Source organism: Taudactylus pleione, unplaced genomic scaffold, assembly GCF_031769625.1.
Source record: "Taudactylus pleione unplaced genomic scaffold, aTauple2 ptg000250l, whole genome shotgun sequence".
In the NCBI taxonomy this organism is placed as follows: domain Eukaryota; kingdom Metazoa; phylum Chordata; class Amphibia; order Anura; family Myobatrachidae; genus Taudactylus; species Taudactylus pleione.
In genome coordinates this window covers 7,420,260-7,444,376 of record NW_028284652.1, presented here as the reverse complement: position 1 = coordinate 7,444,376, position 24,117 = coordinate 7,420,260, and the positions used below count along the sequence as shown (strand labels likewise).

Below are 24,117 nucleotides of genomic sequence, written 5' to 3'. Positions count from 1 at the left end.
TTAGGCTCGAAGCTTCAAATAAACTTGAAGATGTGTCTGGGGCCATTCTATTGCAGCCCTCAGGCTGCACCTAACATGGATTTCTGTTTGCCTCCCTCTGAGGCTTGCACAGAAATCCGTGTCAAGTAGAGCTTTCTGCAACATTTCATCCGCTGTGAACGTTTTAGCCCATAGCTCTGGGTACTTATCTCGGAATCTATGGGTTAACACGTGTTAGCTGCGAATCTACCACACAAGGAAAAGGGCTTAAAATTGAATAGGGATTGGCGTAAAAGTCAGAGGCTACAACCCTTTTCCTTGTGTGGTAAGGTATCAAGCCTAATTGTATCTAGCCCTATGAAGTCACATCACTTGCCTTGGCCAACATAGACTCAGAAAATAGCTACAATGTTTGCCTAGAATTGAAAACATAGAAACAACAGATAGATAAACAGATCACAAGAGAAAATGCTACAGTTATTACCGTCTGCCACATTGGCTCCTTGGTTACGAATGCTCCCCTCCTCCTCCTATTCTTCCTTTGATCTCCCCTTATGAAACTCAGGGTGGCCTTACCCAGGCCTTTGTACCGATTCAAACAAATAAATAGAGAAATCTAAAGTTACATTTAAAATTTTTATTTTTCCTCTTTGTAAAAACTGAAATAGAAACTGAACTTACCTGAATTTTAATTCCAAAATAAGAAAAAGTGCACTGCTACTTTATAGTTCATTTATTGTTGGTACCTTTTCATGCATTTTACCTTGTACAGTGCATTATTTTCCCCTTACAGCAGATTATGAAATTAAATTTTTTTCCACAAAATCCTTCTCCCTATTTCTTCTATAGTGTAATTACTTACTACATTCTATCTATGAGTTAGAGCTGCAGACACCTGAATAAAGAACTTTAATTATGGCCAGGTTGTATTTGTTGACCTACGTTTACATAATTTTTCGTTGCAGCTTAACAAGAAAGTCAGTAAGTGTATACCATAGGTCAGACTTGTCCCTCCAGCTGGTCCACTGACTACCTGGACTCAGCCCTTTGCAGCATGTTTATTGGTCAACTTGTAGCCTAGTTTGCAGTCCATAATCCACATGAAAAGTAGCAGCTCCTTCTATGAGAAGTCCCCTGCCCTCATACCACTTTCTGAGCATGCACCGTTATGCTACATAACGAGACCTAATACTCACTGTACAGTACATGAGCTCCAATGTCCATACTTTCAGTTACCACTGGGGGTTTAGCCAACCATCACTCACAAATGGTGGGGCCTCACGCTGAAATGCCCCTATGTGTCATAGAATCCCTGATATGTTGTAGGACTCATGTGAAAGAGAAGACATACAAGTCCGAATTCTAGGCCCAGAAAGTAGCAATTTCGACTGTTTATGAATTATTTTTTTTCTTACAGCCTGAGAATAGGAGGATTCAGTTATGGCTAAATTAAAATGTGAGACGGTCTTATTGGCTTTTAGTGGTAAGATTGGATTTATGGAAAGTATTGTGAGCAAATGAAGGAATGATCTTGCATAGTGAAATATTTATTGACATTCTCATATATACATGTATTGTACTAGGGTTTATATTTGTACAAGTAAGGTACAATTATTAGTCAGATGACAATAATCATATATATGGCTCAGAAAAAAGAGATGTAAGTGGTAAAATATATATGACTGCAAGTAGATTAGTGGATATAGAACAAGACATGGCTGCAAGCTGAGTGTATACTGTCCATTTATCCCTGACTGTGTACAATGTGGTTCATTTGTGGTGCAGACAGACTAATGCTAAATGATTAATACAATATTCAAGGGTAGCTTATATTAGACATCAGTAGAAACCAGTGTTGAGAAACAGTAATGTAGGGGACTGCAGTAAAATCCTTTTTTAACTCTTTCTTGTCCTACATAAAGATTTTTGCACTTTTTTGATACAGAAGGCTGAAATATGGAAGACTTTTGCATATCTACCAAGCATGGCGTGTGTTATAAAAACCAAGCTTGATAACCGAATTAACAGCAACATGAAGGAAGCTGTCAGACCACCTGACACATTTCATGAGAGTAGCACACAGACCCAGTATATATAATCTAAAAAGTACTAATAAATCTGGCAAGAGCTTCCCACAAATTAATTTATTTTAGTGTACTTCAGACTATGGGGCTTATTTAGCAAATTATTTATATTCATAAAAAACGTGGAAATGACTGTTTCTGCTTGTTTAAGGCAGAAGCATGACACCTCTTTAAGAATAATGTAATGCGAGCGATGTAATGTCATGCAAGAGAGATAGCAAATATTCCTGCATTCAGTAAAGTAACGTTCTCTGCATAGAGAACTATTGTCAGGATGCAGCCTGGGATCAGCCGCTACTCAGCTCCACGCCGGCGTCCTTGGGCTTAGGTGTTCAGTTTATGGGAGTGGAGATGAGTGATGACTGAGTATTCTCCCCGGGGTCTGCTAGGGTTTCCATGCATGCATCTTGTTTCCCGGGGTGCCGGGCATGGGCGCAGCCATGTTAGTCCATATCACCTGACTAGTCTCTCCAAATGGTAGTCCTGTGGTCACTCAGCTGATCCTCTGATCCAATGACCAGCTACCTAAAGGTATTTAAGTCTGACTCCAGGAACAGGAAACTGCTGTTCAACTTCACTGTTCCAGTGATTGTTATGCTCTCCAGTATTTTCCACGAGGTATCTCCAGTGTGTTGTTCCAGCCCTCACGCTGACCTCCAGGGTTACTTTTATTAGCTCTCATACTAATTGTCAGTGTATTACTTTAGCTTTCTCACAGAACTCCAGTGTTTCATGTAACAGTTCCTGTGTTGTCTTTTTCAGTGTGCTGCTCAGTTTCTGCCTCTCTGTGTTACATGTGTCAGCCTTCAAGTTGATTACCAATTTAGCTTTCTAGCTGCATCCCTATGTTTATTTTGCTCCTATAGTGGATTCTACTGTGTCTGCGTCTCAGTCTCCACAGTGAACCCTCCTCGTGACTACCACCGTTCTTTAGATATTCATACCTAGTGCTGACTTCCTTCGGTTCTCAGTATTTCATATCAAGTACTGACTACCACCGATTCCCAGTATTTCATATAAAGTGCTGGTTACCATCGCCATTCAGCATCTCATACCAAGTATCGATTACCATCGATTCTCAGTGTCTTATTCCAAGTGCAGATTACCATTGATTCTCAGTGTCTCATTCCAAGTGCTGATTACCATTGATTCTCAGTGTCTCATTCCAAGTGCTGATTACCATACTTTCTTAGTGTCTCATTCCAAGTGCCGATTGCCATCGAATCTCAGTGTCTCATTTCAAGTGCTGATTACCATTGATTTTCAATGCCTCATTCCAAGTGCTGACTACCATCGATTCTCAGTACTGGCTACCATCGCCACTCAGCACCTCATACCAACTATCGATTACCATCGCCTTCAGCATCTCCTACCAACTATCGATTACCATCGATTCTCAGTGTCTCATTTCAAGTGCTGACTACCATCGATTCTCAGTGTCTTATACCAAGTCCTGATAACCTTCACTATTGAGCATCCCATACCAGGTGCTGATTATCAGTGCAACTCACATATAAGTCTTTGGAGCATCATCCTTGCTCCTCAGTGTTTATATAGTCCTCCCATATCTATCTCTGTGTTTTCTCCAGGTACCTGCCTCAGAGACCACGACCTGTTCACTTAGTGCAGCGAAACCTACATCCCGCTTGGATGGGTCAATGGTGAATACCATCGAGTGGACTAGACTCCGTGCCCTGGGGTAGGTCTCGCAAACACCTGGGTGAGACATATGAAGAGGATGTATATATTGCTTTCCCGTTTCCACTCACCCGCTACTCTTAGCCCACCGGCCCTAGCTCCTGCAGTTGAAACCTATATACATCCGAATGTGACAACTACGGGGACAGCCATACGTTGTAATTCTACAAGCTCCAGATTAGCTTTCCAGAGCTTCTTTCTGTTAGATGTTAGCCAGTGTCTCCAATGGGGGAAGTCTGACTGGTGAGAGGGCTGATCCCTCAAAGGCTTTTAGGGATGGAATATCCAGGCTGAGGCTCCATGGTAATTTACTCCACTGCAGCTCTTATCGCCATGAACAGTGGCGATAAGAGATTATATTTAATGGGGTATATTGGCAACTTTTTTTTTATAAATATGACCCTATTTGCATTAAGGGCCTATTTTTGATTTACACGTAGGTCTGATTGCGTCCACATCTTGTGATTATTTTTTTTTTACGTACAGCACATGCATCACGGATTGCATACGCTTCTTTGCGAAAGTACGCACAATTAAGAGCCATACATAACCGGACCATTTCTCTGCGATTGCTAAATGGGCATTTCTGGGTGGCAACTATACTTACCGGCATTTCTGGGTGGCAACTATACTTACTGCATCTCCAGGAGATGCACGGAGACGGTGGAGAGGAGACACAGCTTTAAAAATTAAACTGCTGCGAATCGTGGTACTGTGATGAGGGGTGGAGCTACGTGACTTATTTTTGCGTGATTCGTGAGCCGTGATTCCCGCCAATTATACCGCATATAGCTACAATTATCTCCCTGTCCTGCCCACTTCATTAGGAAGTGAGCGGAAGGCAGGAGATCCGAATACTCTTCCGGGGTTGCAGGGGCCTACCCATAAACTGAGGAGCCTCCCACAATGACCAGGAGAGTAGGTAAGTATGGTGGCAACAAGTCGAGTGCATGCAAGAGAACCGCTGTGGGTTTGTAGCCAGAGTTATGGATTATTCTGAGTCGTGTATGCATTGTGGATGCCAAATTCAGATAGATCTCCTGCATCTATCATGGGGTAGGTGTAAGTGGCGATGATAATGATGACTGTTTTCTGTTACTTTTTCCTTACCACTTAACGTTATATTTCATGCAAGTGGCAGCACCACGTTTTCCTGCTGACGTTTTGTGTTCCATATTATGTAATACATTCTAGGTGCTTACAGCAACAAAAATGTAACGCTGCAATGCATCTCACTTCTTATGGTATTCATATAAACTATATAGTACAAATTACAATTACCATGTGAACTTGATTCTTTATGGATAATTATCCCACTAGCATTTTGGATGCATTTTTGAATGGTAGTAAAAGTGCATATCACTAAAAAGACCACTCCTCCTCCTACCCAGCCCTCAGTAGTGTATGGAGTCAGTAACATTCTCTACAAGATATACAGAGCTTGGGTATGAAAAGACTGCGTAAGGTAAGTAGTGTTGTGCATGTTAAACAGTCCTGAGTTTCTAAGCCTCTTGTAAGTCATGTAGGTAATGCTCCGGGCGCATGAAGAACCCATTCAAAAGGTCTCTGCAATCCAAATATTTATCTACTGTGAATACACTTTAGAAAATTGCCAATGGCTTATTGCTAGCCTCATTCACAAATGTTTCAGATTCATTGGGTTTGATCCTAGACTTTCAATCTGTACCTCCCTTCCAGCCACAGTATTATTTTTAATGAAGGAACCAGCTGAACTAAGCTGCCGTTTATTTCATGAGAAAGATCTGTGGATTTAATCAGTGAGGTCACTTTCTCCTGCATGCTGAAGTGCAACATACAGTTATCAGGACCACCTTACAGATCATGGCCCTCATTCAGAGGCGGTCGCAAGAAGCGATCGCTCTATCTGAATGAGGGCAACCGCTTGATTTTTTAAGTGTGGACTCCTGGTCACTAGCTAAGCTGTGGGTTACCACCCACAGCTTTAGCGACCGACCAGGGTGATGGTCGCAATGGTCAAGACCATCGCGACCATCGGGGATTGCGACGAGACCTTAAGGTTGGGTCTCGGCAACCGCAAGCCCCAGGGAGCTTCCTGCTCTGATCGAGCAGGAAGCTCCCCACTGACATCACTGCTGATGTCAGTGCGGCTGCCCACAAAACGGCAGGCATTCCTTAAGGAACGCCTCCGTTTGTGTAGCCACCCCCCCGCCCCGCCTACAAAACAGGGCGAGCTGTCGATCAACATCAACAGCCGCCCCTTTTGTAGTGAGCTCCGGAGCGAGAGAGTTTGTCATAATCCAAATGTACTAAATGGCAATCATTTAATTTCTCTATCATGAGCCGGGGCCGTTCTATGCATACAAAGTCTGCTGACCACGCAAGTGCGGCGCCTATTGCAAAGGAGCGTTTCTCCAGAGCCCTCTCCCAGTAATGTTTGTGAATAAGTATCCTATAGGCTACTATAGGAGATGGTGTAACCTCCAGAAAACTTCCCATTCTGGAGCTTGGTAAATCTGACAGCTTTGCATCTCCCTTAGGGGCCTATTCATCATTACTAAAAAATATATGGAGATAATTAGGTTAAGAGCTTGCATGGAGTTCTACCTAATTACCGGAGGAATTCATCATTCCTCCTCTCCATCAGTATCTATTCCGCAAAGCTGTCATTTTTCCGATTAGGGCTTTTCGTAAAATAGATACTTTTCCCTATCTGAATTGTCTGCCGTCCTTGTCTCCTCCATTCCTTCAGCTCTGCACTGCCAGGGATCTGTCCCCCGATGGCTTGTCCAGCTCTTCCCCAGTGCCCGCTCCATCCACGATATGTCCCCGCACCCCCTCCCCCTTCCCAGTCAGGTCTGCCAAGCTGTTATATGCTGAGCTGCAGCCACTGCCCGGCTGGAAGGTAGCAGCCACGGACCACCGAATCCCCGTCCGGCTGTTACTTATGTGGGGTAAATGATATGGACGCGGCCGGCGGGGAGATGCTGTGTTTGCCCCAGCTGTGCCTCCATGCTTTAAACTGCACCTGTTACACAGCATGGAGCCGCAGCTGGTGCAGACACAGCATCTCCCCGCCAGCCATGGCTCCGTGCTCTGTAACAGGTGAAGTTTAAAGCTGTACCCCGGGGGATGGATACTGCCGGCAGGAGCTGGGCAGAGGGGGGCTGCAAAACTTAGACTTTTTTTTTCCCCAAAATGCTTTTCTATGTTCTGCATGCTGCTGAAGATGGAAAGTGTCTCCCCTCTGTGTGTTCCCCGGTGTCATTTGTAAAGTGCTTCTTTATTTAACTGTTTATAGTAAATAAATAGGGGTGTGCAGGCTCGGATAGGTTCGAGTTTGCACGTGGAGTTCGGATTTTTCCCTCCAAAAAAACGGAACTCAGAAAGAGGCAAAACGTCATCTTGCATGGATGAACATCATCATTCCTGGACTTTTGTCCAGGAATGATGATGTTCGTCCATGCAAGATGACGTTTTGCCTCTTTCTGAGTTCCGTTTTTTTGGAGGGAAAAATCCGAACTCCACGTGCAAACTCGAACCTATCCGAGCCTGCACATCCCTATAAATAAACAGTTAATTGAAAAAACACTTACACGTGTCACTGAGGAACAGAGGGGAGAAACTTCCCGTCGGCAGCAGCAGCCGCAGGTAGAACACACTGTGCAGCCGGAGAGCAGAGCAATGGGGCGAGCTGGATGAAGACCTGTCGAGCTGAATCCAGGTAAGTATATGCCGCTGCTACAGCCTTACATGGGCTGTACGCCATCTAAACTTGGCGTATAGTAACACCATCAAATTCCGAAAAGACATAATTTTCGGAATTTGATGAATAGCCTAATTTCTACATCCCCATATTAAAGTATTGGGAGTGTGGAAATTAACGCAGGCGGACTTAACCAGGAGATATCAGTGATATATCCTGCATGAAGTATATTAATGAATACAAGAGAAATGTAATTTAAGGAAAAAGGGCCTTAAAAATGATAGTTTAGTGTTGATGAATAGGCCCCTTAGACACCTATGGGTGCTGCATCTGCTTTAGGAAAAAGGACTTATTTGTTGTGGTCCCTCCATGGTACATTCGGGGGATACTTAATATTTAGGATATTCGGGGGATTTATTATTTAGGATATTCGGGGAATATCCCTCAAACATTACTTGCTATGTAGGCCCCAAAGTCATGACTACACTGTTTGCAGGGCCGGCTCCAGGGGTCGGAGCACCCTGTGCAGGCTATTAACAGGATGCCCTTCACCGCGCGCGAACAAAAATGGGGGCATGGCCTAATTCACATAGGCCACGCCCCCCTACGTGACGCTATTTGGAGGCGTGCCCGCATGGCACACCTCCAAATAATGACAGCCTGGGGGAGCCTCACTAGCTGGGCTTCCCCCAGCCCTCTCACATCACTGAATGGATGCCGAGCGCATGCGTGCAGCATCTATTCAGACTCCGGGGTCCAGCACCGCTGCACAGCTGCGGTGGTGGGGTCCCCAACCTCCTGATTTGACCACCTGCGGGCCTCTTCAGCACACGGGTGGAACAGCGGAAACCAGGATGTTGGGGAGGGTTGCGCCCTCTATGGGTGGTGCCCCTGTGTGACCGCACTGGTTGAACACCCCTAGAGCCGTCCCTGACTGTTTGGATTAGTACAGCATCTCATAAATGAATAAGTGAATAAAATCGCTATCTATAGCATTTCTTAGAATAAGATTTATTCAGCAAAGAACCCTTCCCTAATTGCTAGGAGGCTAACACTGAGATCTTTTTTTTTTCTGTTTCTCAATTCAAAGTAATTTCCTTAATACGGTGTTCCCAGAAAAAGTTTGGATGCTCCTGTGCTAGAGGCACAGAGGATCCATTATCCAATCACAATCTTTATAAATATAGGCCCTTAAGCAATCAGCAAGTCATTGTAACATATGCTGAACTAGAGATGAGTGACTCACCCGAACCTTGAGATCCGGACCGAAATCCGAACGCGGCTCGAGGTTTCTTGCGTGACTCGGTTCTCAAAACGAGGCAAAACGTCATCCTCCCACTGTCAGATTCTCGTGGGTTTTGGATTATATATAGTGATCCCTGCAATCGGCACCAATTTCACTCTGGCTGTGGAGAAAGAAGCTAGCAGATGTGTAGTCACTGTCAGTCACTCAGTGTGTGTGTCCAGTCGGGGTCTTGGGTTGAAGGATGCTGCTGTGTTGTCCATAAAGGGGCTTCTTTCAGTGGGTGCTGCAGCTGCTGTGTCACTTGTCCTGTCAATTAACTGTGGCTGCTGCTGTGTTGTCTTGTCCATCAGGTTAGGGCTGCAGTCCATAAAGGGGTGCTGTGTTATCCAGGGGGGTGCTCTGTCAATCGGGTGCTCTTACCAAGTGTAAAAAAAATAAAAGTGCTTTTTTATCTTTTTGTGTGTGTGTGTTAGCAACTTAGCTGCGCTATTATTGTTCGGTGACACTGCTGCAGTTTATCATCCACGTTTTTGTGACTTTGCAGGTGGTCTGACAGTACTCGGCAGGGGTGCTTTGTTGTCCATAAAGAAGGGGTGCTGTCTGTGTTGTTCATCAAGGGGCTGGTGCCTTGTTCAGGGGTGCTCTTCCCCAGCGTTAATATTAATTTAATTTCACTTTTATTTTTTTATCAATCCACAAAAAGTAAAAAATAATTATATATTTTTTTGTGTGTGTGCGTTAGCAACTTAGCTGCGCTATTATTGTTTGGTGACACTGCCGGCCAGACCACAGTGTATCGTCCACGTATTTGTGACTCTGCACTGCAGGTGGTCTGTCCGCACTCAGCAGGGATGCTTTGTTGTCCATAAAGAAGGGGTGCTGTCTGTGTTGTTCATCAAGGGGCTGCTGCCTTGTTCAGGGGTGCTCTTCCCCAGTGTTAAAAAAATAAAAGTGAAATTAAATTAATATTATCAATCCACAAAAAATAAAAAATATTTTTTTTTTTGTGTGTATGTGCGTTAGCAACTTAGCTGCGCTATTATTGTTTGGAGACACTGCCGGCCAGAACGCAGTTTATTGTCCATGTATTTGTGACTCTGCAGGTGGTCAGAGAACTACAAGCTGCTTTCCTCTGATGTAAATAGCAAGTCTTGGTCCCATTATCTCTAACAACCTCCCTGAGTACAAAGTAAACGTCTGTTTACAGTATGTTCTAGCAGTACCTCCACAAGCAAGGCCACCTCATTTCTATTAGATGTATAAAAATTAAAAAACCTCCTCCAGATCAAAGATGTATTTTAGGAACTGAAGAACTTGTTCCTAGATTGATCTTCCCTCATACATTTTTCAAAGAATCAAAACATTAAAATAAATAAATTAAAAACTAATTAATCCTTCAGTCCTTTCCCTGTCTTCAGTCCATAAACATATTCCAACTCCATCGAGCCTCTGACCCAGTTAAGGAAAACATTCTTGGTTTTTAAACTTCCTAGGGGTCGTATAGTTTATTAAACAGCCATCCTGTCTACCACTGCAATGCCACTCTGTGCCATGTTGGAAGCTCAAATGGCACATATTATTGCCACCCACTGTTGTTGCTTAGCTTAGTCAGCCAGCTAGCTGGATGCAACCTTTTGGCCTACACTAGATTAAATCAATATTGTGAGGTGGTCAAATTGACTGGAAATATATGTTATTGAGGTTAATAATACTGTAGGAACAAAAACAGCCCCAAATTATGTGATTTTAGCTGTTTTTATGATTTTTTTTTAGAAAAAATACAGAAACAAAACCAAAACACGCAAGCGGCGGTTTTAGCAAAACCAAATCCAGATCCAAAACACTAGGAGATCCAGATCCAAAACCAAAACACGGGGGTCGGTGCACATCCTTATGCTGAACATTATCTCATACTTGCCAACTCTCCCTCATTGTCAGGGAGACTCCTTGAAATAGTAGCAATCTTCCTGATTGCACCTTACCCCCCATTATGAAGCTGCTATATTAAAAAAAAAAAAAAAAAACCAGAGAGATATACATTGAAATGGTATTATTATTATATTTCCCTGCATTGGTTATAAGGCACAATGATCCCTGTGGCTACATGCAGTTTCTGAGAAGTATCAGTGTGTTTTCATCAACAAGTAGATCTTACTAACTGCTTTGGGTCTCGTTTACATTTGGATGTACAGTAACTCAATGTTATGACACACCTCTCAGATGTAGTAGTACACGCCCACTTTAACGCAGTGCACATAGGTGCTGCTTTCACACTCTCCCTGAAATGCGTTTACAAAAGTAGACAAGTATGCATTATCTAGTATTAATTGGTATGTGTGCATCATTTTATTCAGCTACATTTACATATGATTACAATCAAATTAGGGGCGTCTTTAGAGAGGAGGGGGCCCGTGTGCCTTCGCAGTCCGGGGCCACCTCCTCTCTTCCCGGAGGTCGACAGCCGACTGTCGTGGCTTGCCGGCCACCAGAGCATTAATAGACTCTGGGCACTAGAGTGTGCCCGGAGTCTACTGCGCATGCGCAAAACACCAGAAAAATGTCAGCCGCAGCTTTTCGTACAGTGCCTTCACCCGGCGCGGGACCTCGGAGAGGTAAGTTTTAAATAACATGGGTGCAGGCCCGCCCTGGACCTGGGGGCCTGTGTGCACCGCACACCCTGCACCCATTATAGATACATCCCTGAGTCAAATACATCCATAGAGAGAATCAGGGGCAGAACTATGGGAGACAATGGAGGCACCTGCCGCCGGGCTCCAGCTCTGTAGGGGGCACCTCCTCCATTGTCCACAACATATTCACCCCACTTAGGGCTGTTGTTATGTACCCGGAGTGTACCCTCACGGCCGCCCAATACATGGCACCCCTTCCCGGCACCTGAGAAGCCACCACACACTAGTGTAGTGCTTAATGTTGGACCATCAGCTGCTGCCTTCGTCTATCTATAGCCTGTCTGCAATCGAATTGTTACATTACAGTGTCAGCGGCTGTGACAGGGGGAGGGGGCACCAAATTGTAACTTGCCTCCGGGCGTCTGGGATGAACTTACGCCACTGGAGAGAATTATAATTTGTTCACTGGAATCTATACATTAAATGTCTCCCTTGTATAATGTAAAGCAAGCTCCACATGGAGGTTTAGTCTAACTTACTATAAATGGCTGCAAAATATCTGTGTTGCCTATTTCTGATGTCCTGCCTGTCAGTTACAGATGTACCAATAAAAGTTGAACACAATTTTATGACTTCTTCTTTAGTTTATTTTAATAAAACTTTTATAAGCTAACCCTATGGTCTTTCTTAGTTGTGCCATATATAGGCTTATTTCATTACAGATGCTGTTTCCTAGGGAGGGAGATACATACTGTATATACTTAGTTTGAATTCGTTATATTAAGAAATATTGACATTTTATAAATGTATTCATGTGCTTAATTAGGGATGAATTGTTTCCATGTATTTATCACAATAGGAGATGCAGTGTAGTTTGGAACCATTGATCGCCATGGCAGAGGGGGGAGGGGGTGTATTCGACTGCACAGAAAAAATTATTGTGAGGTAAAAAAAGGGGGATGCAGTCAGAATGCAGAAGCTCGGGAAGCCGTCTGACGACATTGTGGCATCTAAATCCCGACTTGGTACTAAAGATAGGCGTCTAAATACCGATGCCTATCTTTAGCCCGGCGCCGGAATCCCGTCAGACGGCTTTCCGGATGAAGGTAAGCGGGGAATGTTAGCACTTAGCCGCGGGGAGGAGGGTTAAGTTTAGGCACCCCTGGGGGGACTTAGGGTTAGACACCCCCTGGGGAGGATTAGGGTTAGGCAAGGAGGGGTTAGGCACTCCCCGGGAGGGTTAGGTTAGGGTGCAGGGAGGGGGGGTTAGGATTAGGCACACCTAGGGGGGCTTAGGGTTAGGCACCACTCCGGGAGTTTTAGGCTTAGGCAGGGGAGAAAAGTAGGGTTAGCCTACTTACCGGGCCCATCGGGATTCTGTGGTTTTGGGCTTCCAGCGTCGGCATTTCATACAGGCGCTGGGATTTCATACCCAACCCCTTTAAGGTAACTCTTGCCCAGGCAATAGTGGAACTGATTCATCAGAAAAGTGCCAGTCTCCTGTTGTGTAATAAAGGAAAAGATATATTAGAGGTGTCGACCAATCTGAGCAAAGCAGCCCCTTACAGTCCCCCAGATATGTGTGGATCTCACCTAATCCACAATACCAAACACTATACATATACAAATAGGAAAGGGGAACCACATAAGGGCGCTCAAAACAAAAAGGAATTTACAAATAAACAATAATGAATATACATTCCTTGCAATTGTTGATCTTCGTCTATAGTTCTCTTTGGTTAATCTGTTCATTCAGTAGTGTAGTCTTTCCTCATCACACAGCATGTAGCATGTTAAGATTATCAATGTGTAAATGGAATGTAATTCTGCCTTGTATAAAAGGAGAAAGAGTGTGTCAGCATACAACACCCCACGTGCAAAAAGAGCGTACCCCACTCACAGGAGAAAAAATAACTGTACCCATCAAATTTGGAGTACATGAAAATGGGTGCAAGCATATATTTAAGTCCCTAAAATGATTTTTACAAATTCTTCAAAAATGTACCTGCCGCTACTACCCGCAATGAATAAAACACCTGCCGCATATATGGCAACCCCTCTGGATTGATTTTAGTTATTTTACAAGTGTCTTCCCTATTTATTTATTTTTAACCCCAAAATGTAAAATATTTTTTTGGGGTGTCCCGATTTTTTTTAAAAATCTTTTTTTTTTTTACATACATTGTTTTTAGGGGGCAGGCCCATCGGTGCAGGTTATTTTTTTTTTAAGCCTGCACCCCTAAACCCCAATTCTGCACTTTTTTTCACCAGCTAACGGCTGGAGCAAAATTATGCCCATTTTTTTACATTGACTTTTCGCACCGGCGAAAAGTCTTTGTAATTGAATACGGGGATATTGACAAAAGGCACAAAGGACACCATCGGGCTTTCGCCTGGAATTGAATACGGGCCTAAATGTTTCTGTGATGTAGTGAAAAGTTTTTACATTTTTTTAAATCTATGTTTTCTGATTTATCACACAACACAAGACTAGCATCAAGGAAATGGTCCCAGATATCTCCTTGAGCCTGTCTAGTTATATGTGAGCCATCTGACCTGTCTGGCATCGCATCTTATCATGGCAACTAAGATTTACCATTCACCTACCTGCTGACTATTGCACATTATGGGGACTGTCTATGGTGTGTGCTGCCTTGTTTGTTGTACTTCATTTGTAATTACACTTAGTGATCCATGCATTACCCTGGCCACATCACAACTAAATGTGCGCCTTTTACTTCTAAATATGCTAATTTTGTATTTAACATCTCCATTTTATGTATAATCCCACCAATCTTTACAATAGCTCTTCTCTTTTATTGATCTATGAAATTATACTGTTACCAGTGTTGTGCTGCTTGACGTGAAAACATGATCACGGTTAGTTTTAGACCATTGCATTTAATACAGGTGGTTTGCTATCCTCGTCTTATTTAAGTGTAAGTAGAGTCTTTACCTATTAGCTCTTAACATGCCGCTGGAATGGAATTATTGTTGGGTAACTGGGATGTAAGACAATAATGCAGTCTTCCCTACTGTAAATAATATGCATGTCACTGCTTACGTACATTGGTTCACAGGATGTTAGAACTCAATCCCATTACCCATAAGAGACAATAGCTATTGTTATCGCCTGCCTTCATCATAAGTTTGTATATTTTGTTCTAGATTCTGTAACAAAAAAGTGGGGGGAAAAAGTTAATACATACAAATTACTGTAGATAACATCAGAGCGTTATTAAATTCAGTGCATACAGAATTTCAGTTTACAGTTAAATATAATTACCTACAGTTTTAGACATGTTACAGATAAGAAACAATAGACATTTTCAGTGATGTTAAGCTGACGGATGACTTGAAAGAATTAGGGAAATTATAACGAGTCGGTGAGCAACAGAATAATTGAAAACAGAACGACCTTGTTTTCTCTGCATAGTTTTGGAGCTCTAAATGTTTTTCAGACATATCAAAGTTTATATAGCAACATTTGCTGCAATTCCATTAAGCTAAAAAATAATGAAATAACTAAAACACTAATTTAATTACACGCAAATACCTCCCAACACTTCTTTCACTGTCTGGTAACCAAAGCAAGATTAAATCAATACGATGAAACCAATAAAAACAATTACATTTTATTACAAAGCATGTGATTACCTGGTCACTATTTCCCATTTTTGAGCCATAATTTTAGCATGCCAGTGTCCCATGCAATTTTATTCTTGGGGTGAAATTAATGAGAGCTTCCTAAATTAGCAGCTTTGTATTCGTTCCTAATTATTGTTACTATACATAATACAGGTACTTTCATCATAAACATATAATAGATGAGATTTAAATTGTTTAATTACAAATCAGGGCACTGCACCATATTAACCAGTGCAATTGAATCAAAACTTAGTACTTATCATTAAAAAACAAAGTGAATATTATTACTTTAATAGTTGACTACAATAAAATAAATTCCAAGCGTTGGGAACTCTGTTGGTCATTCACCAGCTGCCATTAAAGTCATGATATGTTAAAACGTACATTAAAATGTTTTCTAAAGTGTCAAATAATATGTTTATGTGACAAAGGACCATGAAGTTCTGAAGCCTGGAAATGTTTTTCTTCTTAGTTATATATTAAATGTTGCACATATCTGAATCTTTTGTTGTTTTTATTGTATTACAAAAGTACTTGCTATTGCATCTAAATGAAGGATAATCATTTGTGATCCTTTAATTCTGCATATATATGGGCTGGCTGCTCTGTGTATGTTGTTGATTTGATTTCCAGCTAAATTACAAGTTACCAGATTAGAACCAATTCATGAGATGATATTTAATTGTGTCCCACAGGGGTAGAGAACACAACAGAGAGAGAGAGAGAGAGTAAGAGAGGATTCATCACACAGAGAGGGAGGGTAGGGGGGAGATTAGAACAGTGAGAGATGGAGGACTTATAATATTGACAGCAAGAGGCACATTTATAAAGGTTAGAAGGACAGGAATTGTGAGCTGAAGTTAAAGTAGTGAATTATATTGTAGATTATCAGGTTGACATGTATTAATGAACTGAACACTAAAAACACAGGAACACTACAGTAAAAGCTCAGTCTTTGCATTCCCCTAAGAGATTCATGTACTGTAGCTACTTTCACAGCTGGAAATAGCTGGTTGCTATCCATGGTGCTGATCTCCTCTATCGTTTGTCATACAGTATAACTAAGCAAATTTATTGTCCCCATCCACTATTATTGTCCTGTCTGTCACTCCAGCATCCATAACATCTCACATGTATCCCCATCTCTTCTTCCAGTGGACGGATGCATACATCGGGCAGCAGGCCCTCTCCTCAAGCTTGAATGTAGCTCTCTTGGTGGCTGTGAAACTGGGCAGGCTAAAATGACCTGTGGCTACATCCTACCTGCCAAATGTGAGTGTACTTCCCAGGTCCCAGCTCTAGGAGCTTTGCTTCCCATTATAGGTACTGAAGTATTCCTTAATGCTCTGCCATTGGTTATGTCTGTATAGCGTGTGCTATTCCTGTATGTGTGATTGTCAAGACATCTAGATTGTGCCTTAAAATGAAATTTCCTGTATCTCTGTATGATCCTGTTATTGTGATTTCCCGTGACTGCAATTTATCTTGAAATATAAACATTGTTATGCCAAGAATTGCTATTCTCATTTGTCCATTTCCAGTGCCAGCTGGGCATTTCTCTGTTACCTGAGGTAATTTTCCTAGCAGCTGCATAGAACTATCATTTTACATGGCAATCAAGACCTACAGGATATACCATCTCCTCTATTTCCTGTGCTGTGCAGTCACCCCTTCAGTCCCAGGTGTATTCCTCCTCAGGACAATTCTGCTGTTTATCCCCCCTAGGTGTTATTCACACAGTGGGTCCAGTGGCACAGGGCCAACCAGGCACCAGCCAGGAGCAGGAGCTGATGAACTGCTACAACAACAGCATGTACTTGGCATCTGAGGGCAAGCTCCGCACTCTGGTGAGAAATGGGGGCAACAATAGTTTAGTTTACTGCTTCACCGCCTTTGCTTGCAATACATGTTTCATCTGAACAAAGGTTTATTCCCTTCATTTGCTGTCTCTTTCTAGTCCTCAGATTTCTTTTTATTTCTCTTTTATTCAGATAACCAAATACTCTTTGTTCTTTCTTTCTCTCCCTGGATTAGATCTCTCTAGCTTCTGTCTCATTCCTCCTCTATGTCTCCTCCTCTCCATCTCTCAATACAGACCATGCACGCCTCTAGTGGTTACATAACATAGTACTGATTATAAATGTTATTAGTTTTTATATCTGTAGTCTAATTAGTTAATATTTCTATAAATTATGCACCATCTTTTATTTTATTTTAATATATAGTGCAAATTGTTCATTATATTTTCACGTCTACCTGTTAAGACGACAAAATAAAAGATGAAAAGTGCTAAAAACTATAATAAAGTATAGTTTTCATAGAAAAATTTAGAATGAGCACTTTGCACCCTTTTATATATAAGGCAAGGCGGTGTCTTTAGTGGTGGATTTGGAGAAGAGACACCTTAGCCTTCACCTAGTGCAGGATGGTACGAATTTGTTCAAAACCCCATAGCAACCAAATATTAGCTTTCATTAGTCTATTTGCCTTATGTTATTTATAATGTTATTAGGCTTTGCTTTCTTGCTATCCCTGAGTAATATGATTGATCGATTGCAAATGAGTCATTCAGCACACAAGTCATTTTAATTTTAACGCCTGCAGCTAATCAGAAACATATCAGCAATCTACAGATGTAGAGTTTTTGCACCATATGATGTAATCACAAGGTGCGACTTAGACTCTCCACCGCAGTTAGCGATTCCTGGAATCTCATACTTATCCCTGAATAATTTGCACCGTAGCCTCACACATATTTGCATGTCCTAGGCCCTTAAGCTGGCCACACATCTAAAGATTATCTGTCCAACCAGCCAACTAGTTGATTGGTTGTAATGAAAATCTGGTAAGGAATACAATCAGCAATTTGCTCCCAAATGCAGGAAAATGGACCAAAACTGTTGTTTGAACAAATAGTTTAGATCAAACATTTAACAAACTTGTCTGAACGACCATATTCATCTGTTTTCTGGCATTTAGGAGCAAATTGCTGATCATAATTTACTCCCATACGTTACCAGATTTTTATTCCAACCAATCAACAAGTTGGCTGGTTGGATGTAAGTTGGTCTAGTGTGTGGCCAGCTTTAGGATTAGTAGTTTTGTCACAAAGGAGTTGGTATAAAGTTGCAAATTAAGTAGAAATGATGTGTGCATGGTGCAGGTCACTGGTATCGGACCTTTTTACCCAGACTAGAGACTGAGTCACATCCGAAGTACATGAACTGCCAGCGCCAGCAGTCAGGGCACCATTGCATTGTACTTTTGTTGCAATAGTGATGCCAATAAGATGCATATTTTGTCTCTGGCAAGACGCATGGCGCAGCTACTTTGCAAGGTTGGTGATACACCAAATGGGGCTATTCGGCGCAATTTGAGGACAGGTGTATGTGGAAACATCTGTAGCCTGTCAGTGGCTTTCTACATTAGGGATTGTAGTTCCCCACTTCTGATGTGGTAAACTGTACCCCTGTATAACAAGGCTTCGCTTTATTCTGGCCCTCCAACATGATGCACTGCACCCAATACAGAACCCTTTGCTACCAATTTTCCTATTAATCTTCCACTGCAGTTACCTGGACTAAATTATGTAACTGATGAGAATGTTGTTTTTACATTCATTTACTCAGCCCATCTTACAGCAATAGGGAAATACGTGGGAAATTGGGGAGCAGAGATTTGTGTATCAGGTAGTATAGTGCATCATATGTATCAGGTAGTATAGTGCATCATTTGTGTCAGGTAGTATAGTGCATCATTTGTATCAGGTAATATAGTGCATCATATGTATCAGGTAATATAGTGCATCATATGTATCAGGTAGTATAGTGCATCATTTGTATCAGGTAATATAGTGTATCATTTGTATCAGGTAGTATAGTGCATCATATCTATCAGGTAGTATAGTGCATAATATGTATCGGGTAGTATAGTGCATCATATGTATCAGGTAATATACTGTATCATTTGTATCAGGTAATATAGTGCACCATTTGTATCAGGTAGTATAGTGCATCATTTGTATCAGGTAGTATAGTGCATCATATCTATCAGGTAGTATAGTGCATCATATGTATCAGGTAATATAGTGTATCATTTGTATCAAGTAATATAGTGCATCATTTGTATCAGGTAATATAGTGCATCATATCTATCAGGTAGTATAGTGCATAATATGTATCGGGTAGTATAGTGCATCATATGTATCAGGTAATATAGTGTATCATTTGTATCAGGTAATATAGTGCATCATTTGTATCAGGTAATATAGTGCATCATATCTATCAGGTAGTATAGTGCATCATATGTATCAGGTAATATAGTGCATCATATGTATCAGGTAATATAGGGGGTCATTCAGACCCACTCGCGAGTGGCAGTACGCTCGCAAGTGGGTCAATGTTCCCCACTGCGCATGCGCACGACGGAGTAAGCTCCATCGTGCGCATGCGCGAGACCCGGCGAGCGATGGGCTTTCCATCGCTCGGGGCCTCGCACCAAAGGGGGCGTGCTGTCGATGTAGATTGACAGCACGCCCCCTTTGGTGGGCGTGCCGGGGGCGTGCCTGCCAGACGGAGGTGTTCCCATGGGAACGCCTACCGTCTGAAGCCGGCCCCACTGACATCACTAGTGATGTCAGTGGGAGTGATTTTGGCTCTGATAGAGCCAAAATCACTCCTGGCCTTGCGGCTGGGAAACCCGACCGCAGGGTTTCCCTCGCAAGTCCGATGGTCGCGATGGTCACGACCATCGCGACCATCTTTTTGCACGCTCGTATATGCTGTGGGTGGTGACCCACAGCTATACGAGCATCCAGGAGGACGCTCCATTTTAATGGAAGAGGGCCCTGATTCAGAGCGAGCGCTCTGGTCAGAGCGTCCGGCTCTGAATCAGGGCCATAGTGCATCATTTGTATCAGGTAATATAGTGCATCATTTGTATCAGGTAATATAGTGCATCATTTGTATCAGGTAGTATAGTGCATCATTTGTATCAGGTAGTATAGTGCATCATTTGTATCAGGTAGTATAGTGCATCATTTGTATCAGGTAATATAGTACATCATATGTATCAGGTAATATAGTGCATCATATATATCAGGTAATATAGTGCATCATATGTATCAGGTAATATAGCGCATCATATGTATCAGGTAATATAGTGCATCATATGTATCAGGTAATATAGTGCATCATTTGTATCAGGTAGTATAGTGCATCATTTGTACCAGGTAGTATAGTGCATCATTTGTATCAGGTAATATAGTACATCATATGTATCAGGTAATATAGTGCATCATATATAGCAGGTAGTATAGTGCATCATTTGTATCAGGTAGTATAGTGCATCATATGTATCAGGTAGTATAGTGCATCATTTGTAACAGGTAGTATAGTGCATCATACGTATCAGGTAGTATAGTGCATCATTTGTATCAGGTAGTATAGTGCATCATTTGTATCAGGTAATATAGTGCATCATTTGTAACAGGTAATATAGTGCATCATATGTATCAGGTAATATAGTGCATCATATGTATCAGGTAGTATAGTGCATCATTTGTATCAGGAAGTATAATGCATCATTTGTATCAGGTAATATAGTGCATCATTTGTATCAGGTAATATAGTGCATCATTTGTAACAGGTAATATAGTGCATCATATGTATCAGGTAGTATAGTGCATCATTTGTGACAGGTAATATAGTGCATCATATGTATCAGGTAGTATAATGCATCATTTGTATCAGGTAGTATAGTGCATCATTTGTATCAGGTAATATAGTGCACTAAATGTATCAGGTAGTATAGTGCATCATATGTATCAGGTAGTATAGTGCATCATATGTATCAGGTAGTATAGCGCATCATTTGTATCAGGTAATATAGTGCATCATTTGTATCAGGTAGTATAGTGCATCATATGTATCAGGTAATATAGTGCATTATATGTATCAGGTAGTATAGTGCATCATATGTATCAGGTAATATAGTGCATCATATGTATCAGGTAGTATAGTGCATCATTTGTATCAGGTAGTATAGTGCATCATTTGTATCAGGTAGTATAGTGCAACATTTGTATCAGGTAGTATAGTGCATCATATGTATCAGGTAGTATAGTGTACCATTTGTATCAGGTAGTATAGTGCATCATTTGTATCATGTAATATAGTGCATCATATGTATCAGGTAGTATAGTGCATCATTTGTATCAGGTAGTATAGTGCATCATTTGTATCAGGTAGTATAGTGCAACATTTGTATCAGGTAGTATAGTGCATCATTTGTATCAGGTAGTATAGTGTATCATTTGTATCAGGTAGTATAGTGCATCATATGTATCAGGTAGTATAGTGCATCATATGTATCAGGTAATATAGTGCATCATATGTATCAGGTAATATAGTGCATCATATATATCAGGTAATATAGTGCATCATTTGGATCAGGTAGTATAGTGCATCATTTGGATCAGGTAGTATAGTGCATCATTTGTATCAGGTAATATAGTACATCATATGTATCAGGTAATATAATGCATCATATATATCAGGTAGTATAGTGCATCATTTGTATCAGGTAGTATAGTGCATCATATGTATCAGGTAGTGTAGTGCATCATTTGTAACAGGTAGTATAGTGCATCATATGTATCAGGTAGTATAGTGCATCATTTGTATCAGGTAGTATAGTGCATCATTTGTATCAGGTAATATAGTGCATCATTTGTAACAGGTAATATAGTGCATCATATGTATCAGGTAATATAGTGCATCATATGTATCAGGTAATATAGTGCATCATATGTATCAGGTAGTATAATGCATCATTTGTATCAGGTAGTATAGTGCATCATTTGTATCAGGTAATATAGTGCACTATATGTATCAGGTAGTATAGTGCATCATATGTATCAGGTAGTATAGTGCATCATATGTATCAGGTAGTATAGTGCATCATTTGTATCAGGTAATATAGTGCATCATTTGTATCAGGTAGTATAGTGCATCATATGTATCAGGTAATATAGTGCATTATATGTATCAGGTAGTATAGTGCATCATATGTATCAGGTAATATAGTGCATCATATGTATCAGGTAGTATAGTGCATCATTTGTATCAGGTAGTATAGTGCATCATTTGTATCAGGTAGTATAGTGCAACATTTGTATCAGGTAGTATAGTGCATCATATGTATCAGGTAGTATAGTGTACCATTTGTATCAGGTAGTATAGTGCATCATTTGTATCATGTAATATAGTGCATCATATGTATCAGGTAGTATAGTGCATCATTTGTATCAGGTAGTATAGTGCATCATATGTATCAGGTAGTATAGTGCATCATATGTATCAGGTAATATAGTGCATCATTTGTATCAGGTAATATAGTACATCATATGTATCAGGTAATATAGTGCATCATATATATCAGGTAGTATAGTGCATCATTTGTATCAGGTAGTATAGTGCATCATATGTATCAGGTAGTATAGTGCATCATTTGTAACAGGTAGTATAGTGCATCATATGTATCAGGTAGTATAGTGCATCATTTGTATCAGGTAGTATAGTGCATCATTTGTATCAGGTAATATAGTGCATCATTTGTAACAGGTAATATAGTGCATCATATGTATCAGGTAATATAGTGCATCATATGTATCAGGTAGTATAGTGCATCATTTGTATCAGGTAGTATAATGCATCATTTGTATCAGGTAATATAGTGCATCATTTGTATCAGGTAATATAGTGCATCATTTGTAACAGGTAATATAGTGCATCATATGTATCAGGTAGTATAGTGCATCATTTGTGACAGGTAATATAGTGCATCATATGTATCAGGTAGTAGTGCATCATTTGTATCAGGTAGTATAATGCATCATTTGTATCAGGTAGTATAGTGCATCATTTGTATCAGGTAATATAGTGCACTATATGTATCAGGTAGTATAGTGCATCATATGTATCAGGTAGTATAGTGCATCATATGTATCAGGTAGTATAGTGCATCATTTGCATCAGGTAATATAGTGTATCATTTGTATCAGGTAGTATAGTGCATCATTTGTATCATGTAATATAGTGCATCATGTGTATCAGGTAATATAGTGCACTATATGTATCAGGTAGTATAGTGCATCATTTGTGACAGGTAATATAGTGCATCATATGTATCAGGTAGTAGTGCATCATTTGTATCAGGTAGTATAATGCATCATTTGTATCAGGTAGTATAGTGCATCATTTGTATCAGGTAATATAGTGCATCATTTGTATCAGGTAATATAGTGCATCATTTGTATCAGGTAGTATAGTGCATCATATGTATCAGGTAATATAGTGCATCATTTGTATCAGGTAATATAGTGCATTATATGTATCAGGTAGTATAGTGCATCATATGTATCAGGTAATATAGTGCATCATATGTATCAGGTAGTATAGTGCATCATTTGTATCAGGTAGTATAGTGCATCATTTGTATCAGGTAGTATAGTGCAACATTTGTATCAGGTAGTATAGTGCATCATATGTATCAGGTAGTATAGTGTACCATTTGTATCAGGTAGTATAGTGCATCATTTGTATCATGTAATATAGTGCATCATATGTATCAGGTAGTATAGTGCATCATTTGTATCAGGTAGTATAGTGCATCATTTGTATCAGGTAGTATAGTGCAACATTTGTATCAGGTAGTATAGTGCATCATTTGTATCAGGTAGTATAGTGTATCATTTGTATCAGGTAGTATAGTGCATCATATGTATCAGGTAGTATAGTGCATCATATGTATCAGGTAGTATAGTGCATCATATGTATCAGGTAGTATAGTGCATCATATGTATCAGGTAGTATAGTGCATCATATGTATCAGGTAGTATAGTGCATCATATGTATCAGGTAGTATAGTGCATCATTTGTATCAGGTAGTATAGTGTATCATTTGTATCAGGTAGTATAGTGCATCATTTGTATCACGTAATATAGTGCATCATGTGTATCAGGTAGTATAGTGCATCATTTGTATAGACGTAGCCTTCTCTAATCTGCACATTATACTGAATTGAAATGTTTTGGCTTCCTTTGAATAAGAATGAACACTTCATACCTTTTGGTTGATAAACATTTT

The 24,117-nt window shown here is 40.7% G+C and overlaps 1 protein-coding gene across 3 annotated transcripts in view; it reads left to right on the top strand.

Moving 5' to 3' along the window:
* The window catches only part of MACROD1 (mono-ADP ribosylhydrolase 1), an 802,331-nt gene that overhangs the window by 738,813 nt on the left and 39,401 nt on the right, over positions 1-24,117 (top strand). For all 3 annotated transcript variants that reach the window (XM_088480066.1, XM_088480064.1, XM_088480065.1), the window contains 2 exons: positions 16,126-16,242; positions 16,696-16,817. In XM_088480066.1, the coding sequence (XP_088336192.1) occupies positions 16,126-16,242; positions 16,696-16,817 (239 nt within the window). The remainder of the gene's footprint in view (positions 1-16,125; positions 16,243-16,695; positions 16,818-24,117) is intronic.